This window comes from Peromyscus californicus, unplaced genomic scaffold, assembly GCF_007827085.1.
Source record: "Peromyscus californicus insignis strain IS unplaced genomic scaffold, ASM782708v3 Scaffold_3__1_contigs__length_106647218, whole genome shotgun sequence".
Taxonomy (NCBI): Eukaryota; Metazoa; Chordata; class Mammalia; order Rodentia; family Cricetidae; genus Peromyscus; species Peromyscus californicus.
The window spans coordinates 68,741,420-68,761,335 of NW_026294551.1; the positions used below are offsets into that span (position 1 = coordinate 68,741,420).

A 19,916-nucleotide genomic window follows, 5' to 3' on the forward strand; every position below is an offset into this window, starting at 1 on the left:
GGACATTAAAGAATCTTGGCCTGACATCGGCTACATAACAACCTGATCACAATTTTTATCAGTAAGGAAGTCACAATTACAATTACCATGCTAAAACAGTGCTGAGTAGAGCTTTCTAGCAAGTCAGTCTCTAGCAATTGTGGTTACAGTTGTATATATTTCTAACATTTGATGCACGAGACCATTTCCTATGTGTTTTATGTACTATACTTCAGTTTATGATTACCAAACGAATTTTACTGTGAAAAGTCAAGATTTGAATATGTCATTAATCTGAGGTAATCATAAAAATACTTACCAAAAAAGCATCTGATTGCCACTGTATCTCTCATAGCGTGCTCTTGCAGACATTAACCTAATAAAAAGGGTAAAAAGCTAAGGCTTTATCTTACATTTTGTTTCAAAAACTGTTGTATCATTAGAAAATTATCAGACATATAACTAAATTTTTACCAAGCTTGGAAATACATGTAATACAGTAAAATTTTTAATAAAAGCAATAGATGATAATATTTTGATATATAACCAAATATTTTGCCTTTCGATGTTTGAGAAGTAATGGGAGCCAGTCCTAGTGAAATATGGCTGTAACCGTAGTCCTCCAGGCAGAGGAAGATGGACTGAGGCAGAGGCTTACAAAGACTGGCACAAATTTGAGGACCATCAAAGCAATATGTTAAGATTTTAAATCCCCAAATCCAGCCAAGTAAAACAAAACTACAAAACCAAAAAAGCAGTACCTATTAAGTGGCATGGATTTAATGATCTTATATACATTATAAAGCCTGCCAATCCACACTAATAATTTTTATTATGATAAAACATACATTTGAATGGTTCATTCTCACATCTTGTGAAGAACAGTTACTGGCAACAACACATATATACAAAAAAAAGTCTGCTAAGTATATAGATTTGTTGCCATTTTTACAGAATCTTTAAAAATAAATACATTTTAATATGACTTCGAATTTTTAGTTTTAATTTCTTCCTGATTTACTCACAAATTCAAACATCTGAGTTACATTATCTAGAAAACAAAATGTGCCGGGCAGTGGTGGCACACGCCTTTAATCCCAGCACTTGGGAGGCAGAGCCAGGCGGATCTCTGGGAGTTCGAGGTCAGCCTGGTCTATAGAGTGAGATCCAGGACAGGCACCAAAACTACACAGAGAAACCCTGTCTCAAAACAAAAACAAAAACCCAGAATGCAATAAAACAATAAATGATACTTAACACCCTAGTTCATCATCAGAACATTGGCCACTGAGGAAAAGCAGTTAGCTACATGGGTTATGGAAAGAAAGGCTGAATGAAAATATACAAAATCACAACAATAAATGCTTTACAGCACTCTAAAGTGTCGAAAACATAACCACATGATCTCAGATACACAGATCTGACTTTTTTTTTTGTTTTTTTGAGACAAGTTTCTCTGTGTCCTGGAACTTGCAATGTAGACCAGGCTGGCCTTCAACTCAGAGATCTACCTGCCTCTGCTTCCCAAGTGTTGGGATTAAAGTTGTGCACTACCATGGCCTGGCAAGGTCTGACTATCTTAAAGAGAAAGCAGAGGTTCACAAAATACATGGATCTTGGCCTCAGGAACTCATGCCAGGCTAACATATTATGCTCATTTTAAGCATCTGGCACAACTAATAAGAGAATTCTCAAAAAGAAAATAGGAGTTTTGAGTTCTACACTGGTTAGTATATGTCAACTTGATACAACACTAGACATAATTGGAAGAGGGAATCTGAGGATTTGCCTCTGTCAGATTGGACTGTATGCAAGTCTATGAGGCATTTTCTTGATTTAATGATTGATGTGGAAAGGTCCAAATCACTGAAGTGAGTACTATCTGTGGGCAGGTGGCCCTGGATTGTATAAAAAAGCAAACTGAGCAAGTCTTGGGGAACAAGCAAGTAAGCAGTATTCTTCCATGGCCTCTGCTTCATTTCTGCTGTGGCTTCCCTCAATTATGGACTGTGATGGGAAACTGCAAGTCAAATAAACCCTTTCCTTCCCAAGTTGCTCTGGTTATGCTTTATCACAGCAACAGAAAGAAACCTAGGACAGTTTCACTATTTGGTACATGCTGAAAGCATAGTTCTTTGCTTTAGTTATTCTCATGTAACCTTAAAGCACTGTAACAAAAACAAAGCTATCACCCCATTTTATGAAGACAAAACTGCAGCTTATATGACTAAGACATCATGACTAAGAAAAACTGGAATAAGAAACAGAAATTTTTATGCCTAGCCCTACAAAAATTCCTAAGTTATCTGGCCCCTGAGACTACTTTATTCTACCTCTCTTTTCACTCTGCACCAGAAACCAAAGTCCTCTTTCTTGTCTTGTCCTGTCACAGAGGTCTCTACTCAAAACCTACTTCCTATGAGAGGTCTTCAGTAATCATCTAAATATAAGCAGCTACCAGGTGACTTCACATCACCATGTTGTATTATAATCACAGTACTTATCCTTTCTGCATAGGATACATAGTTTTTATTGTGCTTTCAAACTCTAGGACACTAGAGATCTAAGTATTTTGAATGCCTAAAACAGGATGACTGTAAAAGGTACTTACCAAGTATCTGGTGAACAAATGACAGTATACAGCACTGACTGGTAAACCAGTTATACTTACCTAAGCTGATGCTCCCTGAGGTTTGACAGTATTTCCATTCCATGGAGGTAAGAATAAATAGTATTTAAGTCCTGTGGAACAGAAAAGTTTTTAGATTACTTTTCAAATATACATTCTAAAATATGACTGCTCCCCCTCCAAAATCTCATTTTAAGCATTTAAAGGCAGGGCTCGGTTAATTATACAAGAGTCACATGAGTCTCTGAATTACAGGCGGTGGTGGTGCACACCTTTAATCCCAGCACTTGGGTGGCAGAGGAAGATGGATCTCTGTGAGTTTGAGGCCAGCCTGGTCTACAAATCAAGCTCCAGGGCAGCCAGGACTACACAAAGACACTCTTGTCTCGAAAACAAAACAGAGAAAAAGTAAGGCATTCCCTCCAGGAACTCCTTTTTCTACATGAGCATGGCATCTATTCAAACAATACAAAAGCAAAAAAACTCATTACTTCTTATCTAAGTATATTAACTAATTTTTCATTTCTAAACAGATATGACCTTATTTAGTATCCACATAAATATTTGAAATATTACTACACAGGCTACTTAGTCTGTTTTTAGTTTCCTTCACATTAGTCTCAGTGTTTGTAGGTTACACATCTTTAGGCATCCCATCTAACACCTCTGAAAGATCTGGTTTTTCCTTTTTTTTTTTAACACTTATTTTATTCTTAATTGTGTGTATAAGGTGGGGTGAGGGGAATGTTCATGTGATTGCAAGTGCCTACAGAATCCAGAGAAGGGGGCTGGAGAGATGGCTCAGAGGTTAAGAGCACTAACTGCTCTTCCAGAGGTCCTGAGTTCAATTCCCAGCAACCACATGGTGGCTCACAACCATCTGTAACAAGATCTGGTGCCCTCTTCTGGCCTGCAGTCATACATGCTGTATACATAATAAATAAATAAATCTTTAAAAACCAACCAAACAAACAAACAAAAAACCAGAAAAATCTGATTCCTCTGGAGATGGAGTTACAGGTGATTATGAGCTGCCCACAGTAGGTTCTGGGAATTCAACTCAGTTCCTACGCAAGAGCAGTATACAGTCTTAAACCACTGACTGAGACACCTCTCTCCAGCTTCATGGTTTTTCAAAGTCCCCTTCAAACATGATTTTCTAAAGATTCTAAGGAGACTCGGTGTTTTAATTTCCTACTAAGCAAAAACATACTCAATGGACAACACTACTGTTCACTCTGAAAGCAGCAGGCAATCTTTCTTCAGCCCTCTGATAACTAGTTATATAACAAAAACACCAGGATAATAAAATATAATCTTAACTACGAGCCTTGGCATACAAAAATGAGAACTTTACAACAGTCCACATCCCACAACAGAAAGGCGTGTTTTGCCATGTTTTGCCACTCATGTTATTTAAGATTATTGGTATATGGTGATAATAAAAAGCAGACAAGTTTAAATTCTCTATATAACATGTATCTCTTACTCTCTTGTAAGGAATGTCTATCAGCACAGATAGCTTCTAACTACTGTCACACTGTGATATGTAACTTGCCAAATACAAATTAGTAGCAGAGGAAAAAGAAACCAAGACAACTTACTAACTAACTTGCTTTCCAGTAAGTTAATAAGGCAACATGGGGGCACTAAGAAAAGCAACAATAACCCTGAATCCAAAGATCACAATTTCCAACTAACTATGGAGTGAAAAGATTTTTAAGTGTATAAAAAGGGTAACCAGTTTAAAAGAGAAAACTATGTCAAGTAAAGTTCTACAAAGATTTGGAAGATAGCGGATATAATAAATTAAACATCCAATAAAGCTACAAAGATATTTCTTATTCTACATGCTCTCCTGCAACAGACTACCAACTTCCATCAACAACTGGAATCTGTCTTTTTCCCACTGATCTGGGTTAGTTCTATGATTTGTTCTGACCAGTAGAATGGGACACGAGCAAGGTTACCTAACTTCAGAAATGCAAGTACAGTAAGATTAAGAAGCCTATCAGTGTTATTAAAAAGTCCTGCCCTGGTACCAAGGTACCAGATATGAGATGTCATCTTAGTCCTGCCCACCCACCAACTGAATGGAACTAAGATAATGATCCCAGTTCAAAGCTCTGTTAAGGCAAAAGAACCAACCTTACTCAAAATCTGTTGAATGGAGAGAATACAGCCTTGGCAACAGCCTAACTCACAGTGGATCCACCAAACCCACAGACTCACCTAGTAGCAGTTGTTCTTTGTTCTTAAATTTAGAGTTTATATACTTGGCAGTTAGAATAACCTCAACAACGGCTCCATGACCTCAGTAGTATGCTGTGGCACAAGCAAGCTGAATGTAAACCTCTGAAACTGTCCAACCCCCAGAAACAAAGTAGTAAACCAAAGACAAAATTTCTTCAGAAGGTGTGGGGGTGGGGGTAGAGGGTGAAGCAAGGGACTAATGACACCAGGACACACTTACATAGCAGGGAGTGATAGTCCTTACCATAGTGTTTCAATTTGTGTGGACCATTTCTATCTCCCATCACAGTTGCAGTTTCAGACATAATATAGTTGCTGGAGCTAGGTATCAACAACTGGTACTGAACTGGTTAGTGCAGTCTTCCCCATTCTGATTGTAAGAAATAGTTTGCTTTCATGTGGGGTGATGTTAACTTATGGTTTTGCCATAGGGCTAGATTAATGTTCCTACTGTATCTTACCACAGTTCAAAGACATCTAGATCTAATTAAACATGATATACTGCTGGACAGAATGAACAAAGGAATACATCAGAGGTAGTCTGTACCTTGCAGTACTTGGTATGTAAATTCCAGAAGGTGAGAAATAAACATTGTAATACTGAACCTGCCATTCCAGCAAAACTTTTAAGGGTACCCTTGGCACATAAGGACATTCCATCCAAAGAAAAAATTGCTGGGATTTCAAGTTTAGATGAAGACAGAGTAAAAGAGACTCAACCAACCACCTAAAACTCCTAACAATAAAAACCAATACATGAAAGACTTATACTTTTTATTACAGTTCCATTTATTCTGCAGGGGTTTGGAGGCCAGACAATAACTTTTGGGAGCAGGGTCTCTCCATGCACCTTGTGCGTCCTGGGAACCAAACTCAGGTCTTCAAGCTTGGCTACAAGCACATTTTATGGGTTAAGCACTACTGGCCCCAGGAAGGGCTTTTCAGAAGAGAGAATGACATCAAGAAACAAAGGCAAGTGATTCTTGAAACAGAAATACACATTTGGTGATAAACCACACTGACTTGAGAAGAGTTGGCAGGTAGGGAGTAGAAAGGAGCTACAATTTGCAAAGCAGGAAGGAGACAGGAAGGAAGCTATACTGAAAGTGGGTTCCAGAAACCTGCAAAGGGTCCCTCTTAGGCTTGAGACACAGTGGTCACCACATGCAAATATGTACAGTTAGATTAAAAAAGAACAACAACAGCAAGAAGAACAAAAAAACCCAGCGAACAGCATATAGTATGGTGGTACATCACTGTAATCACAACAGTCAAAAGGTAAAGGCTGGAGAATCAGAAGTTCAAGGTCATCCCTGGCTATACAGAGAGTTTGAGCCTTGCCTATGTTATGAATATCAAGTCAGCAAGGGCTCCATAAGACGACTAGCCTAAAACAATCATCCAGGGAGGGTGAAAAAAGAAGCCAGAATTGAGTTTGAGTTCTGATGCACATAAATAAAAGTCCCATGAAATACTAAACTAGCACCATCAGCAGCACTTGGGAGTTTAGGGGTAAAATGCATTCTCAGGCCCTAACCCAGAATCTCAGAGATAAATACGTTTCCAAAAAAGCCCTACAGATGGTTCTACGTACACTGTTTAGGAGACACTGGTTTATAGGCAGACACTTGTCACTCTAGACGATTTGTCTGGTAACATAATAAATGGGAATGAAAACTAGAATAGGATGCTTGCTAAAGGCCAGTCCTTCCAATACACCAAACTTGGAAGTCACAAAAAGACAACTTCCAGAACATGTGAGGTTTGTTTGTTTTTTTAAAAACACAGGTAGAAAGGGGCTTTTGCACCAGTTAACCATTATGAGACAAGCTTGAGAAAATCTATTATGCTTCTTGGTGTATGCAAAAGAAACAAAATCTACCCAAATAAACCCCATTTAGCTCCTCTAAAACAGAAAATGAAAGAACACCAATAGAGGCAGACCGAAAGTCTTAACAGAATTTTGTTTGCAGTCACAATTCAAATGCTAGAAAGGGGATGCTAATCACTTACAGAGTGTACTTGAAAGCTATTTGGTGGAGCCTGAAAGGAGAAGCAGTGAGGAAGCCAGAAAACTAACCATCTGGGACATGACAACACCCCAGATCACCAGCAACTGTTTCTGTAACAGTTGTAACCAATAACAGCAATGCAGAAATTATTCAGGGCATTAGAACAAAGACCAGTTTAGGATTAAGAATAAAATAAGAGATTTTACCCAAGCTAAAAAGTTGAAGTTATACAATGCAGTTAGCAACAAACCATATACACAATGGTGGTCCCATTACAAAGGAAATGAAAAATCCTTACTTCCTAGTGACCTTGTAGCTACAGCAATGTCATAGTGCAATACATGACTTGTGTCTGTGGTGACTTGTGTCAACAGAGCTTCTGTCCTGCCAGGTGTATAGAAACACAGAAATAGTTATATATCATAACCAGTACTTGATAATGACAATAAATGACTTCATCACTGGTTTAGATTGTTTCACTATACCTTTTATTAGTGCTGTGTATGTTCATGCATACACATTTGTACATACGGAGGCCAAAGGACAACCCTGAATGTTGTTCCTTTGCCACCGTCTATTTATTTACTTATTATTGGTGACATGGTCTCCCTCACTGGCCTGGAAATCACAAAGACTGGCTGGCTGGTTGGTTAGCAACAAGAATCCTACAAACACCATCATGCTTGATTTTCCATATGAGTTCTGAGGATTAAACTCAGGTTCTCATGCTTGCAAGCAAGGCAAGCATTTTACTGACTAAAATCTTTTCCCAACCCCTTCATAGTTCTTTGAAAGTATACTTCTATTTACATTAAGGAAAAAAAAGTTCAAGGGCTGGGGATATAGCTCTGGGGTAAAATGTCCAACTAGCATGCATAAGGTGCCAGGTTTCATATCTGACACTGCCCAAAAAAATAAAGTTCACTGTAAAATAGTATGTGCCATGCTACGTTGGCAGAAACCTCACTCATGTTTACTACATTTCTTGATTGCATAAAGATTCGATATCAAGTGATTGAGCTGTACTATGTTGTTTGTGTGGGTACTTTCTATGATGTCCATATAATCACATCTTTTCTCAAAACATATCCCCACTGTTACCTAAAGCATGACTGGACTTCTCAGGGTGAAGGTGGGTGGTAGGGTCACTGTCATCCTAAAACAAATGAGCTCTCATGCACTCTTCAAACAATCCAAACCTACAGCGTTTATTGTAGATATATTCTATGGGCTTTTGATTTGAGTCTGTTATATGGAATATTAAATTCATAAATAGTTCTTAATGCTGTTTTGCATTATTGGGGTTCAGATTCTTTAATCAGACAAGGCTAATCAGGAGGCTAATGCTGTTTTGCAATGTTGGGGTTGAGATTCTTTATAAATATCAGACAAGCACTCTACCAAAGAATTCTATATAGTTAGTGGCTATTTTGAACATACATATCTTATTAACAGCGGGACTTGCCCTTCCTCCTTAGTGTACTATGTTGTGCTACAATACATGCTGCTTTTTGAATAGCCATCTCTCAATTCTACTAGGTTTGGGTAGGTACTCAGAACATCAACTAATACTTGAAAAATTCAGTCAGAAATGGCCCACTGGGGGATCATATGGAAACCTACTAATACAGAAATTTCTCAAAATATATACATATATGAAAGGAGTCTAAATGGAGTCACCAAACAACAGAGGAGCCAATGCTCCAACTGGACATCTTTTACCACCAAATGAAACTTCACGTGCCAGGAATGGGTTACTTCTAATTGAGTGAGTTATTGGCTAAAGGGCCCCCATGGAACCCCCAAACAACTGAGGTGACTGCCATTGGTTCATCTCCACAAACTGATGGCAAGGCCCTGTTGCTGAAGATAGCATTTACATATCTCACTGAACATAGAGAAGTTGTGCTGGTGCCTAACTAGAGCCTTCACCCCTACTGACTAGTATTCATGGTACTGAAAGGTACTTACTCTGCACACTACCAGGGGAGGAAGCCAAACATCAAGCCAGCTGCCAACCCTAAATCTACAACAGTGACCTGCCTGCAAGATATGCTGATGCAACAGTGGCACAAACACTATAAGGTAACCAACCATTATCTGACTGGATTTAAGGCCCACTCTTCGAGACGGAACCCATGCCTGACACTGTTCAGGTGACCAAAAACCTGAGACTAGGGACATGGGCCTAGGGAAAGCCAAATACTATTTTGTTCCGCTAAAGGAACATGGCAATAAAATGACTAAAAACATTCTGTAATACTCACAGATCAGTGTCTCAGCCATTATCAGAGAAGCTTCCTCTTGCAGTAGATGAGAACTAATACAGAGACCCACAACTGACCAATGTAAAGAAAGAGGTTTTGGAATACTCAGTTTTACCGAGACAAGGTTTATCTACATAGCCTCGGCTGTCCCGGCTCACTCTGTAGACCAGGATGGCCTCGAACTCACAGAGACCTGCCTTCCTCTTCTTCCCGGGTGCTTGGATTAAAGGTATGTGCCACCATCATCTAGTGGCTAGCCAGATCTTAATGGCCTAAAGTCAAATACTAGTCAGATCCTAATGGCCTGACTATGGATGGAGTCTCTGAACAGTCCCAGCACCAGTAGAAGACACACAAAGTGTATGGGTTTTTATTACTATATAATATCACTTATGACTGGCTGCAGTCCACTTCAGCAGCAGGCAGCTCAAAGCACTGTGACCCTTGGTCATAGGACCCTATGTGTCATGCTGATCTTAGTAGTCTGTGGACTCAAAGTACTACACAGCTTACAAGTATTGGTGGCTACTGATAGGACATAAGAGTCCAAGGATCTGAGATCTCTCCAAAGAGATTCTTCCCCAAACAAGGTTGAATCCTGCACTGCCATACAACAGACCCCAGAAAGAAACTTGGAGCTATGAATGAGGCAGCAGGGCCTGCAGGACCCTAGGCAGAAGCTTGCAGTTACAGACTACACTTTTTAGGTATTCCCTTGGTTCTTTCCAAATGACACACACTCAGTCTACCTGAGACAAACTCAGGTTTAGATTGTGCTCAAGTACCAAAGTGGTGACAATATGGTCCAAATGTGGACCTATGCTCTATCCAGTGCTGACATAATGAAAGTGACGACAAGCTCACAGGAAGTCAGGATCAAATCACGCTATATTAGGATGATTAGGATACCTCAACACCAAAGAATGGCACCAGCATTCAATGGTACCAGCATTCAATGGCACATGCCACAAAGTATCAATATATTTCAAGAAAACAGGATTTTACTTCAGTCAAAGTGTCAGAAATCTGGAGAACTTGAAACACCAATTTTAAAGATTGAAGAAAATGAAACAAAGAATGCTTCAGTACTTTAACAGAAACTTAAAGAGGTAGAAGTGAACTCTTACAAAATCAAACAGAACCCTTGAACTGAAAAATACACTCAAAAGAATTTAAAACTAACAGAAGGCATTGAAAGCATAACAGATGAAACAAGAAAAAAAATTAGTCATCTTGTAACCAGCTACTGGAAAATATGCTGCTCTTACAGATGATGTTTGGTTCCCAGCACCCACATCATGTGGCTCACAACTAACAGCCTGTTATCTCAAACCTTAAGAGAACCTGACACACTCTTCTAACCTCCTGGGGCACCTGCACAAATGTGCTTGTGTGCACGTGTGTGCACACACACACACACACACACACAATCTGGGGAAAAAATACATGGAGGAAAAAAATGAAGAAAACTTATGAACACTTTGTGATGGTAAAGAAAATAAAGAATATTCAAGTTACAGGGTCTCAAGAAGAACTTGATGTCAAAGAAGTAGAAAGGATGTTGAGTGAAATAGTAACAGAAATGTCCCAAATCTATATTAGGGTACAAACATTTATATATACTAAAAGGTTAAAGGTAACCAGTTACTACATCTATCCCCCAAGATATCTCTATAGTCAAGCTTTTAAAATAAAAGGGCTGGAGAGATGGTTTAGCTGTTAAGGAGTACTGGCTGCTCTTGCAGAGCACTGAGTTCAGTTACTAGCACCCACATGGCAGCTCACAACCATCTGTAACTCTGGTTCCAGGGCATCTGATGCCCTCTTCTGGCCTCTGCAAGCACACATGTAATCCAAGTATAGACATACACAGAGGCAAAACACATGTGTACATATAAAATTTCAAAGATTCTAAAGGCTGTATGTGGAAACACACTGATAACACAAGTATCCTAATTTACATGACAGCAGACTTAGCAGGAACCTTCCAAGGCAGGAAAAAGTGGCATGAAAGTTTCACACCACCAAAGATTAAAACAATGTTTTTTTTTTTTTTTTTTTTCGTTTTTCGAGACAGGGTTTCTCTGTGTAGCTTTGCGCCTTTCCTGGGACTCGCTTGGTAGCCCAGGCTGGCCTCGAACTCACAGAGATCCACCTAGCTCTGCCTCCCGAGTGCTGGGATTAAAGGTGTGCGCCACCACCGCCCGGCCAGATTAAACAATGTTAATCAAGAATACTGCATCCACGGCCAGGGAGATGTTAAACAGCTGCTGCTGCCCAGCCTGATAACCTGAACCATTCCTGGAATCCACATGATGGAAAGAGAGAACCAACTGTCCAGTGGTCCTGACTCCACATGTGCACAGTGGCATGCACGTCTGCCCTCCCCTTACATACACAAAATAAATGAACCTATGTTAAGTGCTTAAAAAAAGAATACTGCACCTGATCAAAGAGATAACAACATCCCCAGACAAACAAAAGCAAAGAAAGAATTTATCTCCACCAGATCCATCTTAAATGGTAAAGGGAAGTTCTTCAAACTAAAAGAGATTGACCAGTAAGAAGAAAACATGGAAAAATATAAAAGTGATGAGTAAATATACTTAGTCAAATCCAGATGCTTTAATACTGCTAAAAATGGTGCATAAACTACATATATCTTTAGCATGGTCTTACCCTTGTCTAGATTCAAAGGGTTGTTCTTCTTTTGTTTTTGTTCTTATCTTTTAAAAAAAGATTTATTTATTTAGTTTATGTGGTTGAGTGCTCTATCTGCATGTATACCTTCATGCCAGCAGAGAGCATCAGATTCCACTACATACAGATGGTTGTGAGGCACCATGTGGTTGTTGAGAATTTAACTCAGGACCTCTGGAAGAGCAGCCAGTGTGCTTTTAACAGCTGAACCAGCATCTCTCCAGCGCCACCTCCTTGTTCTCATCTTTATGACCATATTAAGTTGCTATAAGTTCAAAATAGTTACAACCATAAGATGATCTTTGTGTCATAGAAACCATAAGTAAAAAATCTGTAACATACAAAGCAAAAATAAAAAGCAAAGAATCAAACCACAATACTAGAGCCAAGGAATATTACAGTAAAGCACTAAAACATCAAGAAGACTACAAGAAAGGGAGAAAGAAAAAAGAAAAACACCAAAACTAGAAAACACATTACAAAATGGCTATGGTAAGATCATACCTTTCCATAATTACTTTGAATCAAAGTAGGTTAAATTCTCCAATTAAACAGTCTGGGGATATAGTGCTTACCTAGCATGGGCTAGGCCCCAGGTTCAATCCTTAGCATTACAGGTAAACAAACTCCCCTCCCCCCTCCCTAAAAAACACATACAGAATGATTAAATAGAAAAACTACTATATATGCTTATCAGAAGCCCAGGTCACCTCTAAGAACACATACCTATACAAAGTAAAGGATAGGAATAAATATTTCATTCAAATGGAATCCAAAAGAAACCACAAAAGCAACTAACTGTATGTCAAAAGAGTAAAAAGAGACAAGGAAGGCCACTGTATTATGGTAAGGGTATTAATTCAGCAGCGAAAATAACATTCCTAAATATATATGCAGTCAATGTCAGAGCACCCAAATAGATAAAATATGAATGAGCACACACGTGTGGCACACGCATACATATGAACATTTATGTATGCGAACATAAGGCACAAAGTAGAAAAACATTCCAGATAATTGTTAAATGTCTCTGCTACCCAAAGTGATCTAGTGACTCAATGCAATCTGTATCCAAATACCAATGACCCTTGGCCCTTTACAGAACAGTAACAACAGAAACAACCCTGAACTTCTAAGCAGAGTTTGACCAGATGGAATAAGTCAGAATAAAAGACTATTCCAAACAGAATAAAGACAGGCAAGAGTTTTGGAAATCATAAAGGAAGAAAAAGGAAAAAACGCTGAGAAAAACATGTATGATCAACCAAAAAGAGTAGGCAAGCAAAGCACCTGCGCCATAGTTCCCAGGTGGGGAATGGAAGAATCAAGAGGCAGCATCTATTCCCAGGAAAAGTCCAAAGTCCTGACAAGCTTCAAACCCTGTTAAGGTTTTGGTGAGAAACAAATTCCTTTGGTGGAAAAGTCAATATACACTGAAATCCCATCCCATCACTTTAAATGCTACTCCAAAGACAAGGCCAGGAGCCATCTTGAGATGGAACCTATCATTAAGCTGAGAACAGGGAACCACAGTCTGGTAGCTGTCATCGGGCCAAAGTCACAGGATGAAGGAAGGCCCAGGAAAACAGCTGTAAAGAATGGAGCCAGACAGAGGCCGACAAGTTGAAGGGTGTAGGGAGTTGGGGGGGCTTACTCAGGCAGGGAAGTACATAGGGAATAATAGTCTCTCTTTCTCAACGGCTCATCAACTGAAATAATTCTGGAGTTTGACAGCCTGAGGTCCGTAGCTCATCCACCTCTGAGCCACCTATCTGCCAACACTTCCAAATAGCCTGAGAATGCTGAAGGTCCAGTGGTACACTAAACAGCCACTGACACATCCATCTAGCAGAGTGACTGATAATCAGGAGGTCTTTATGAGGACATGTCCTTTATCTACTTAGCTCTCTTTGATGGCTTCTCATACTTCTGATTTACCTGAGAGAAATACTCCTGAAGAACCTCAGCCAGGTTTGAACTCTGGAGTCTCAAGTAGAGAGAACCTGCCACAGGCTACAATGCTAAGTGTGGCCAGGAGAGGCCCCTGGTGCTCATACAAGGAAAACTGTCACTGAAGACAGTAGTGCCAGACATCATTACACATCTGCCTAAAGAACGCACCAACAGCATAAGCAGGAGGAGTCTTTCCTACAGACAGGAGCACCAGTTTAACGGACTCTCTCCTCATGCAGAGAAACTTACTGAGCATTATTTTCCTTTCTCTTATACCATTCTGTCATGTGTCCTCCTCTGTTCCCACCCTATTTTAATAGCATTTTGAACTACTTTAGATGTTCCTATGTTTTTAGTCCCCTTCTTGCATTTATCTAATTTCATTTTTGAATTTTTCATTATTGAGAAATCTTTTTATTTTTCACTTAAATTTTTTTCCACTTTCTTGTTTTTTTCTCTTTCCTTCCATTTTCTCTATTCTCTTTCCTTTCTTTCACTTAACTTTCTATTTCTCCCTTTCCCTGCCTTCCTCTTTCATTTATTTCATCCACTTACTATACCACATTAACCTTAGATACTTTTTAACAGCACATTATATGCAGTTTTGTCATTTTCCTGTCTTGTGATAATTAACTGGTGATGTCAGTGGGTTTCAGTCAATCAGGAAGGACATTTACTGTGTATAGTTTGATGCAGTTTATTGTCTTCTCTCTGAATGGTACTGGGAACTGAGCAATCATGAATGACCAGTGAAGAAGTCAGGGAGAGAATGTAAAAATACCAGGGTTGAAATGAAAACCAAAGCACCACTTACCAGAACCTCTGAGATACAGCTAATGTAACGGGCCCAGACCTTAGCTGAACTGATGCTAAAACCCAGCATGTGGTCCCAAAACCTGCCAGAACAGAAACAAAACCTAATCCATCAAAGATCTAGTCCACAGTCAAGGAAAGTCTCTAAATGTACTAACCTTGTTTTCTGGCTTCTGTAGTTCTGTTTTCTACTAACTAACTAACTCAAGTGTGATAACCAGGATGTAGTTTTTGTGCATAAAAGACAAAGGCTTGGGGCTGCATGATGTGGGCAAGTTCCTCATGCAGCTACAGGTCAGCAATAAAGACTTCCTTTTTGGCTTTAAGTTTCTGTGTGATTGTCTCTGGCAGGCTTACCTCAGAAAACTAAGGCAGAGATGAGAAAGCATAGAGCAATGTCTTAGCCATTGTTCTATGGATACAACCAGATACCACGATCATGGCAGCTCTTATAAAGAAAAACATTTAATTGGAGCTGGCTTGTAGTGGGTAGCCATTCCAGCTTTGATCTGGAAGTTCCAACCCCCATTGAGACTTCGGCAACTGTCACGCCTACAAGGCGGGGCCAAGGGAGGTGCCTGGGGACCCGAGATCTGGATCGGCGGGCGCTCTCACTCTCTGTTGCGGGACCCTGGATAGTGGAGGTGGACCGAGCAGAGCTCCAGAGAACACCGCTGGACTGCGATACACCTTCCCCAGACCCCGCGACCTACCTATCCCTTAATTTGTAAGTTACGCCATTAAATAAATCTCCTTTTAACTACGTGGAGTGGCCTTAATAATTTCACCAATATCTGGCGCTCACGTGGGGCAAATTCCAAAGGCCTGGGTGGCTCCCACCCTCAGCCTCCTCCCCGGCTAGCGGGTACCTAAACCCGCCTGCAAAGTTCCATATAACCAGGGAACACCTACATGGTTCCATTCCCGAAAAAGGGAGCAGCTAGTCCGGTCTCAGCTCCCTAGCTTAGCCCCGAGACCAGCGAAAGAGGCACTCCCCGGCTTCCTGAGTGCCGGCGCAGGCTCCGGCTCCCGCCATCTTGACTCCAGTGAGCTGCAGTCAGCCAAGATCACCAGCAGGCCCTGCTTTGGAGCTGTACCACCGCCACCTGCTGGCTGAAAAGTGCTACAACACCCCCCAAAACCAGGAAAGGTAAGAAAAAGTACCTGATAATTTTACACCTTAAAATTGACTAACAAATTTTGAGTAATTCTTGTAATATGGCTGACAACATTACCTCACAAGAATTTGAAAACCTTTTTGCCTGTATGATGAATGACATCTTCCTGGAAATATACGACCTTCCTAAGGCATATCTGGCCTGTACCATTTTGGCATTCATTGTAATAATCCACACAGTGTTCAAACACTGGTTTAATAGCAAGAACAAAGATGAGTCATTATTGGGACTGATACAGGCTTTAAGCGAGAGCAATGAAGGCTTACAGAAAAAGATTCTCTCTCTGGAATCTGCTAACCAGGATTTACAGGCTTTCAAAACTAACAATGAAGGCTTACAGAAAAAGATTCTATCTCTGGAATCTGCTTTAACGGATAGCAATGAGACCTTAGAGAAAAAGATTCTTTCTCTGGAATCTGCTAACCAGGATTTACAGGCTTTCAAAACTAACATTGAAGGCTTACAGAAAAAGATTCTATCTCTGGAATCTGCTTTAACGGATAGCAATGAGACCTTAGAGAAAAAGATTCTTTCTCTGGAATCTGCTGATCAGGATTTACAAAACAGGCTTGTACCAAAAATTGATCTTATTGATAATAAATGTGAATATTTAATGGACAGAACACTAACTCTCCAGACACTATATAAGGAAGAAAGATTATCATTAATTGATAAGATAAGGTCCATGGAATCATGTGTTTCTGAGGAACATGAAAACTTCTATGATTCCATGAGAAATCTGGAGTCCCTTGCCAGAGAGGAGGTTCACTCCATAGAACAGACTCTAGGTGCTCGTTTGCAGGCCTTAGAAGAAACTCTCAGTAAACATAACAAGGGACCTAATAAGCAGAAGGGCAAGACCATAGAGGTTGTAACATCTCCAAATGGCTCTCACACAATGGCTTATCCTGTTATCATCCATGAGAAGCCAGCGGATGACACACACCCCGAGCCATATACTACATATACATTACAACCAATTTCCACAAGGGACTTTAAAAATATAAAGGAAGCAGTAGTTACGTATGGGATACACTCCACATATGTAAAACAATTGTTAAATTCGTGGTCTACCTCACATAGAATCATCCCAGATGACTGGCATCAGTTAATTTCAGCTGTTCTAAAATATAGCCAGCAGCTACAGTGGAAAAGCTGGTTGAGAGAAGAGGCAAAAAATTTAGAACAACAAGGTAAAATCAGAGGTTTTGTGATCTCCCAAGATCAATACTTGGTGAGGGATGTTTCGCTGACAGGAATGTACAAGCCACTTTATGATGAACATACAATATCCCTATGCCGTACAGCAGCTCTAAATGCTTGGGAAAAAATTCCAGAACCTGGAAAACCAACTGAGGTATACACAAAGATATTTCAGGGACCACACGAATCCTTCACTGATTTTTTACAAAGACTGAACACAGCTATAACAAGAGCTGTATCAGATAAAGAATTAAGAAAAGTATTAACTGAGTCCTTGGCGTTCGACAATGCTAATGCAGAATGCAGAAGAATACTTACACCATTAAAGATCAGATCAGCTCCTTTGGAAGAGTGGATTCAGTATACTAATGGTGTTGAGTTTCGTAACTACAGTAATGAGACTTGGATAGGAGAGACAAATCCCAGAGGTGAAAGAAGGCCCCGTGTTACCAAATGTTTTAAATGTGGTACACCAGGTCATATAAGTAAAAACTGTACGTGGGGTACTCCTAGGAGTAATACTCCTTTTAGGAATAGCCTAAAGAGGAGACCCCAACCACCTCCCGGATTATGTAGAAGGTGTGGCAAAGGCAGACATTGGACCAGTGAGTGCAGATCAAAAATAGATATACGAGGTAACCCTTTACTGGCGGGAAACGCCTCAGGGGGCCTCTTGCAGGCCCCCAAATCCAATGTAGTACGAACATTCCCAGCCACTGTGGAAGAAATTCCTCTCTAAGACAACTGAATAAACCAATGCCTAATGTAAAAACCGATACTGCAATGGATGATAAAACAGCTCTGATGGATGGATCACAGTTTACAAAGAACACTATAAAACAAATATTTTGGCAGACTTCCATAAATGATCAAAGACCAAAGCTTAGAATTCGAATTAATGGCCTGGTTATGGAGGGACTGGTAGACACAGGTGCAGATGTGACTATAATTACACCAAAATCATGGCATCCAAATTGGCCTCTTCAAGAGGTAGATGTCCAACTTTTAGGGATTGGCACCCTATCTCAGATAAAACAGAGTTCGAGATGGGTTGAATGCATAGGGCCAGAAGGACAGAGAGGAAGGCTGAAGCCATATGTAACAAATGTAGCAGTAAATCTTTGGGGCCGAGATCTGTTACAACAGTGGAATACCCAGATTAAAATTCCTACACTTTCAGAAAAAGAATACAGACAAATGCATGTTTCTAGGAATAATATCATCACATGCTATAAAAATCAGGCACCAAACATTCAGGCTGTTCACAAACAGAGCACAACTGCTGTTGAACTCTCAGAAGTATCAACTGCCTTACCTTTAAAATGGCTAACTAATAAACCTGTCTGGGTTGGACAATGGCCTTTGACAAAAGACAAGCTACAAGCTTTAGAACAGCTGGTTCAAGAGCAGTTAAATGCTCAACACATTGAAGAATCTACCAGCCCTTGGAATTCTCCTGTATTTGTTATTAAAAAAAGTCTGGCAATTGGAGAATGCTGACAGATCTGAGAGCTATTAATAAAGTAATTCAGCCAATGGGCTCCCTACAGACTGGGATGCCCTTGCCCTCTATGCTACCTAAAGAATGGCCTATAATAGTTATTGACTTAAAAGACTGTTTCTTTACCATACCCTTACAAGAAAATGATAGAGAAAAATTTGCCTTCACAGTACCTAACTATAACAATTCTCAGCCAGTCAAGAGATATCAATGGAAGGTTCTCCCACAGGGAATGTTAAACAGCCCTACTTTGTGCCAATACTTTGTGCAGAAACCATTGCAGATAATTCGTGTAAAGTTTCCACAATCCATAATTTATCACTATATGGATGATATCCTATTAGCTGATCCAAAGTTAGATACATTAGAAAGCATGTTTGAAGAAGTAAAGAAAGTTTTACCTCGCTGGGGACTGCAAATTGCTCCTGAAAAAATACAAAGAGGAGATTCTATTAACTACTTAGGATATAAGATAGAGCTACAAAAAATTAGACCCCAAAAGGTACAGCTAAGGAGAGATCGATTGAAGACTCTTAATGATTTTCAAATGTTATTAGGAAGCATTTCCAACTTACTGGGTATCATGGGAATACCCAAAGAGGGACTACAAAATTTGGCTAATACTCTAGAAGGGGACAAAGAATTAAATAGTCCAAGAGAATTATCAGCCGAAGCTGAGAAGGAATTGGCTCTAGTAGAAAAGACAACTCGAGAAGCACATGTGGATCGTGTGGATCCAGAACTTAAATGCATTCTTGTCATATTCCCCTCCAGACATTCCCCCGACAGGTATTTTGATGCAGAGGGAAGATATTATATTGGAATGGATATTCCTACCACGTAAACCAAATAAGAAATTAAAGACTTATATAGAAAAGACCTCTGATTTGATTCCAAAAGGTAAACTAAGACTTCGCCAGTTGACAGGAATGGACCCAGCAGAAATTGTAGTACCTTTAACTAATGAAGAAATTTCATCACTATGGAAAGATAATGAATACTGGCAGAGAGCCTGCAGTAACTTTTTGGGAGAGATTAACAACCACTATCCCAAAAGCAAGAGAATAGAATTCATAAAGACCGAATGGGTCCTTCCTCACATTGTACGACAAAAGCCAATTTCTGGAGTCCTCACATTCTATACTGATGCAAATAAATCAGGGAAAGCAGGATATAAATCAGGAGACCTAGGTAAAGTGGTACAAAGTCCATACAGCTCTGTACAAAAGGCAGAACTATATGCCATTCTTATGGCACTGAAGGACTTCACAGAACCCCTCAATATAGTCACTGACTCTCAATATGCAGAGTTGTTTTACATATTGAAACTGCTGAATTTATTCCTGATAATACAGAATTAACTTCATTATTCATACAATTGCAGGAAATCATCAGAAAAAGGGAACATCCTATATATATAACACATAT

The 19,916-nt window shown here is 39.8% G+C and overlaps 1 protein-coding gene across 13 annotated transcripts in view; it reads right to left on the reverse strand.

Moving 5' to 3' along the window:
* Rapgef6 (Rap guanine nucleotide exchange factor 6) overlaps positions 1–19,916 on the reverse strand; it is a 186,915-nt gene that overhangs the window by 152,656 nt on the left and 14,343 nt on the right. For 8 of the 13 annotated variants that reach the window (XM_052757753.1, XM_052757739.1, XM_052757743.1 and 5 more), the window contains exons 2-3: positions 2,651–2,721; positions 299–355 (exon numbers count right to left, since the gene is read on the reverse strand). In XM_052757753.1, the coding sequence (XP_052613713.1) occupies positions 299–355; positions 2,651–2,721 (128 nt within the window). Of the gene's footprint in view, positions 1–298; positions 356–2,650; positions 2,722–19,916 lie in introns of those variants that run through there. The other 5 variants (XM_052757746.1, XM_052757744.1, XM_052757747.1 and 2 more) reach the window with 3 other exon arrangements.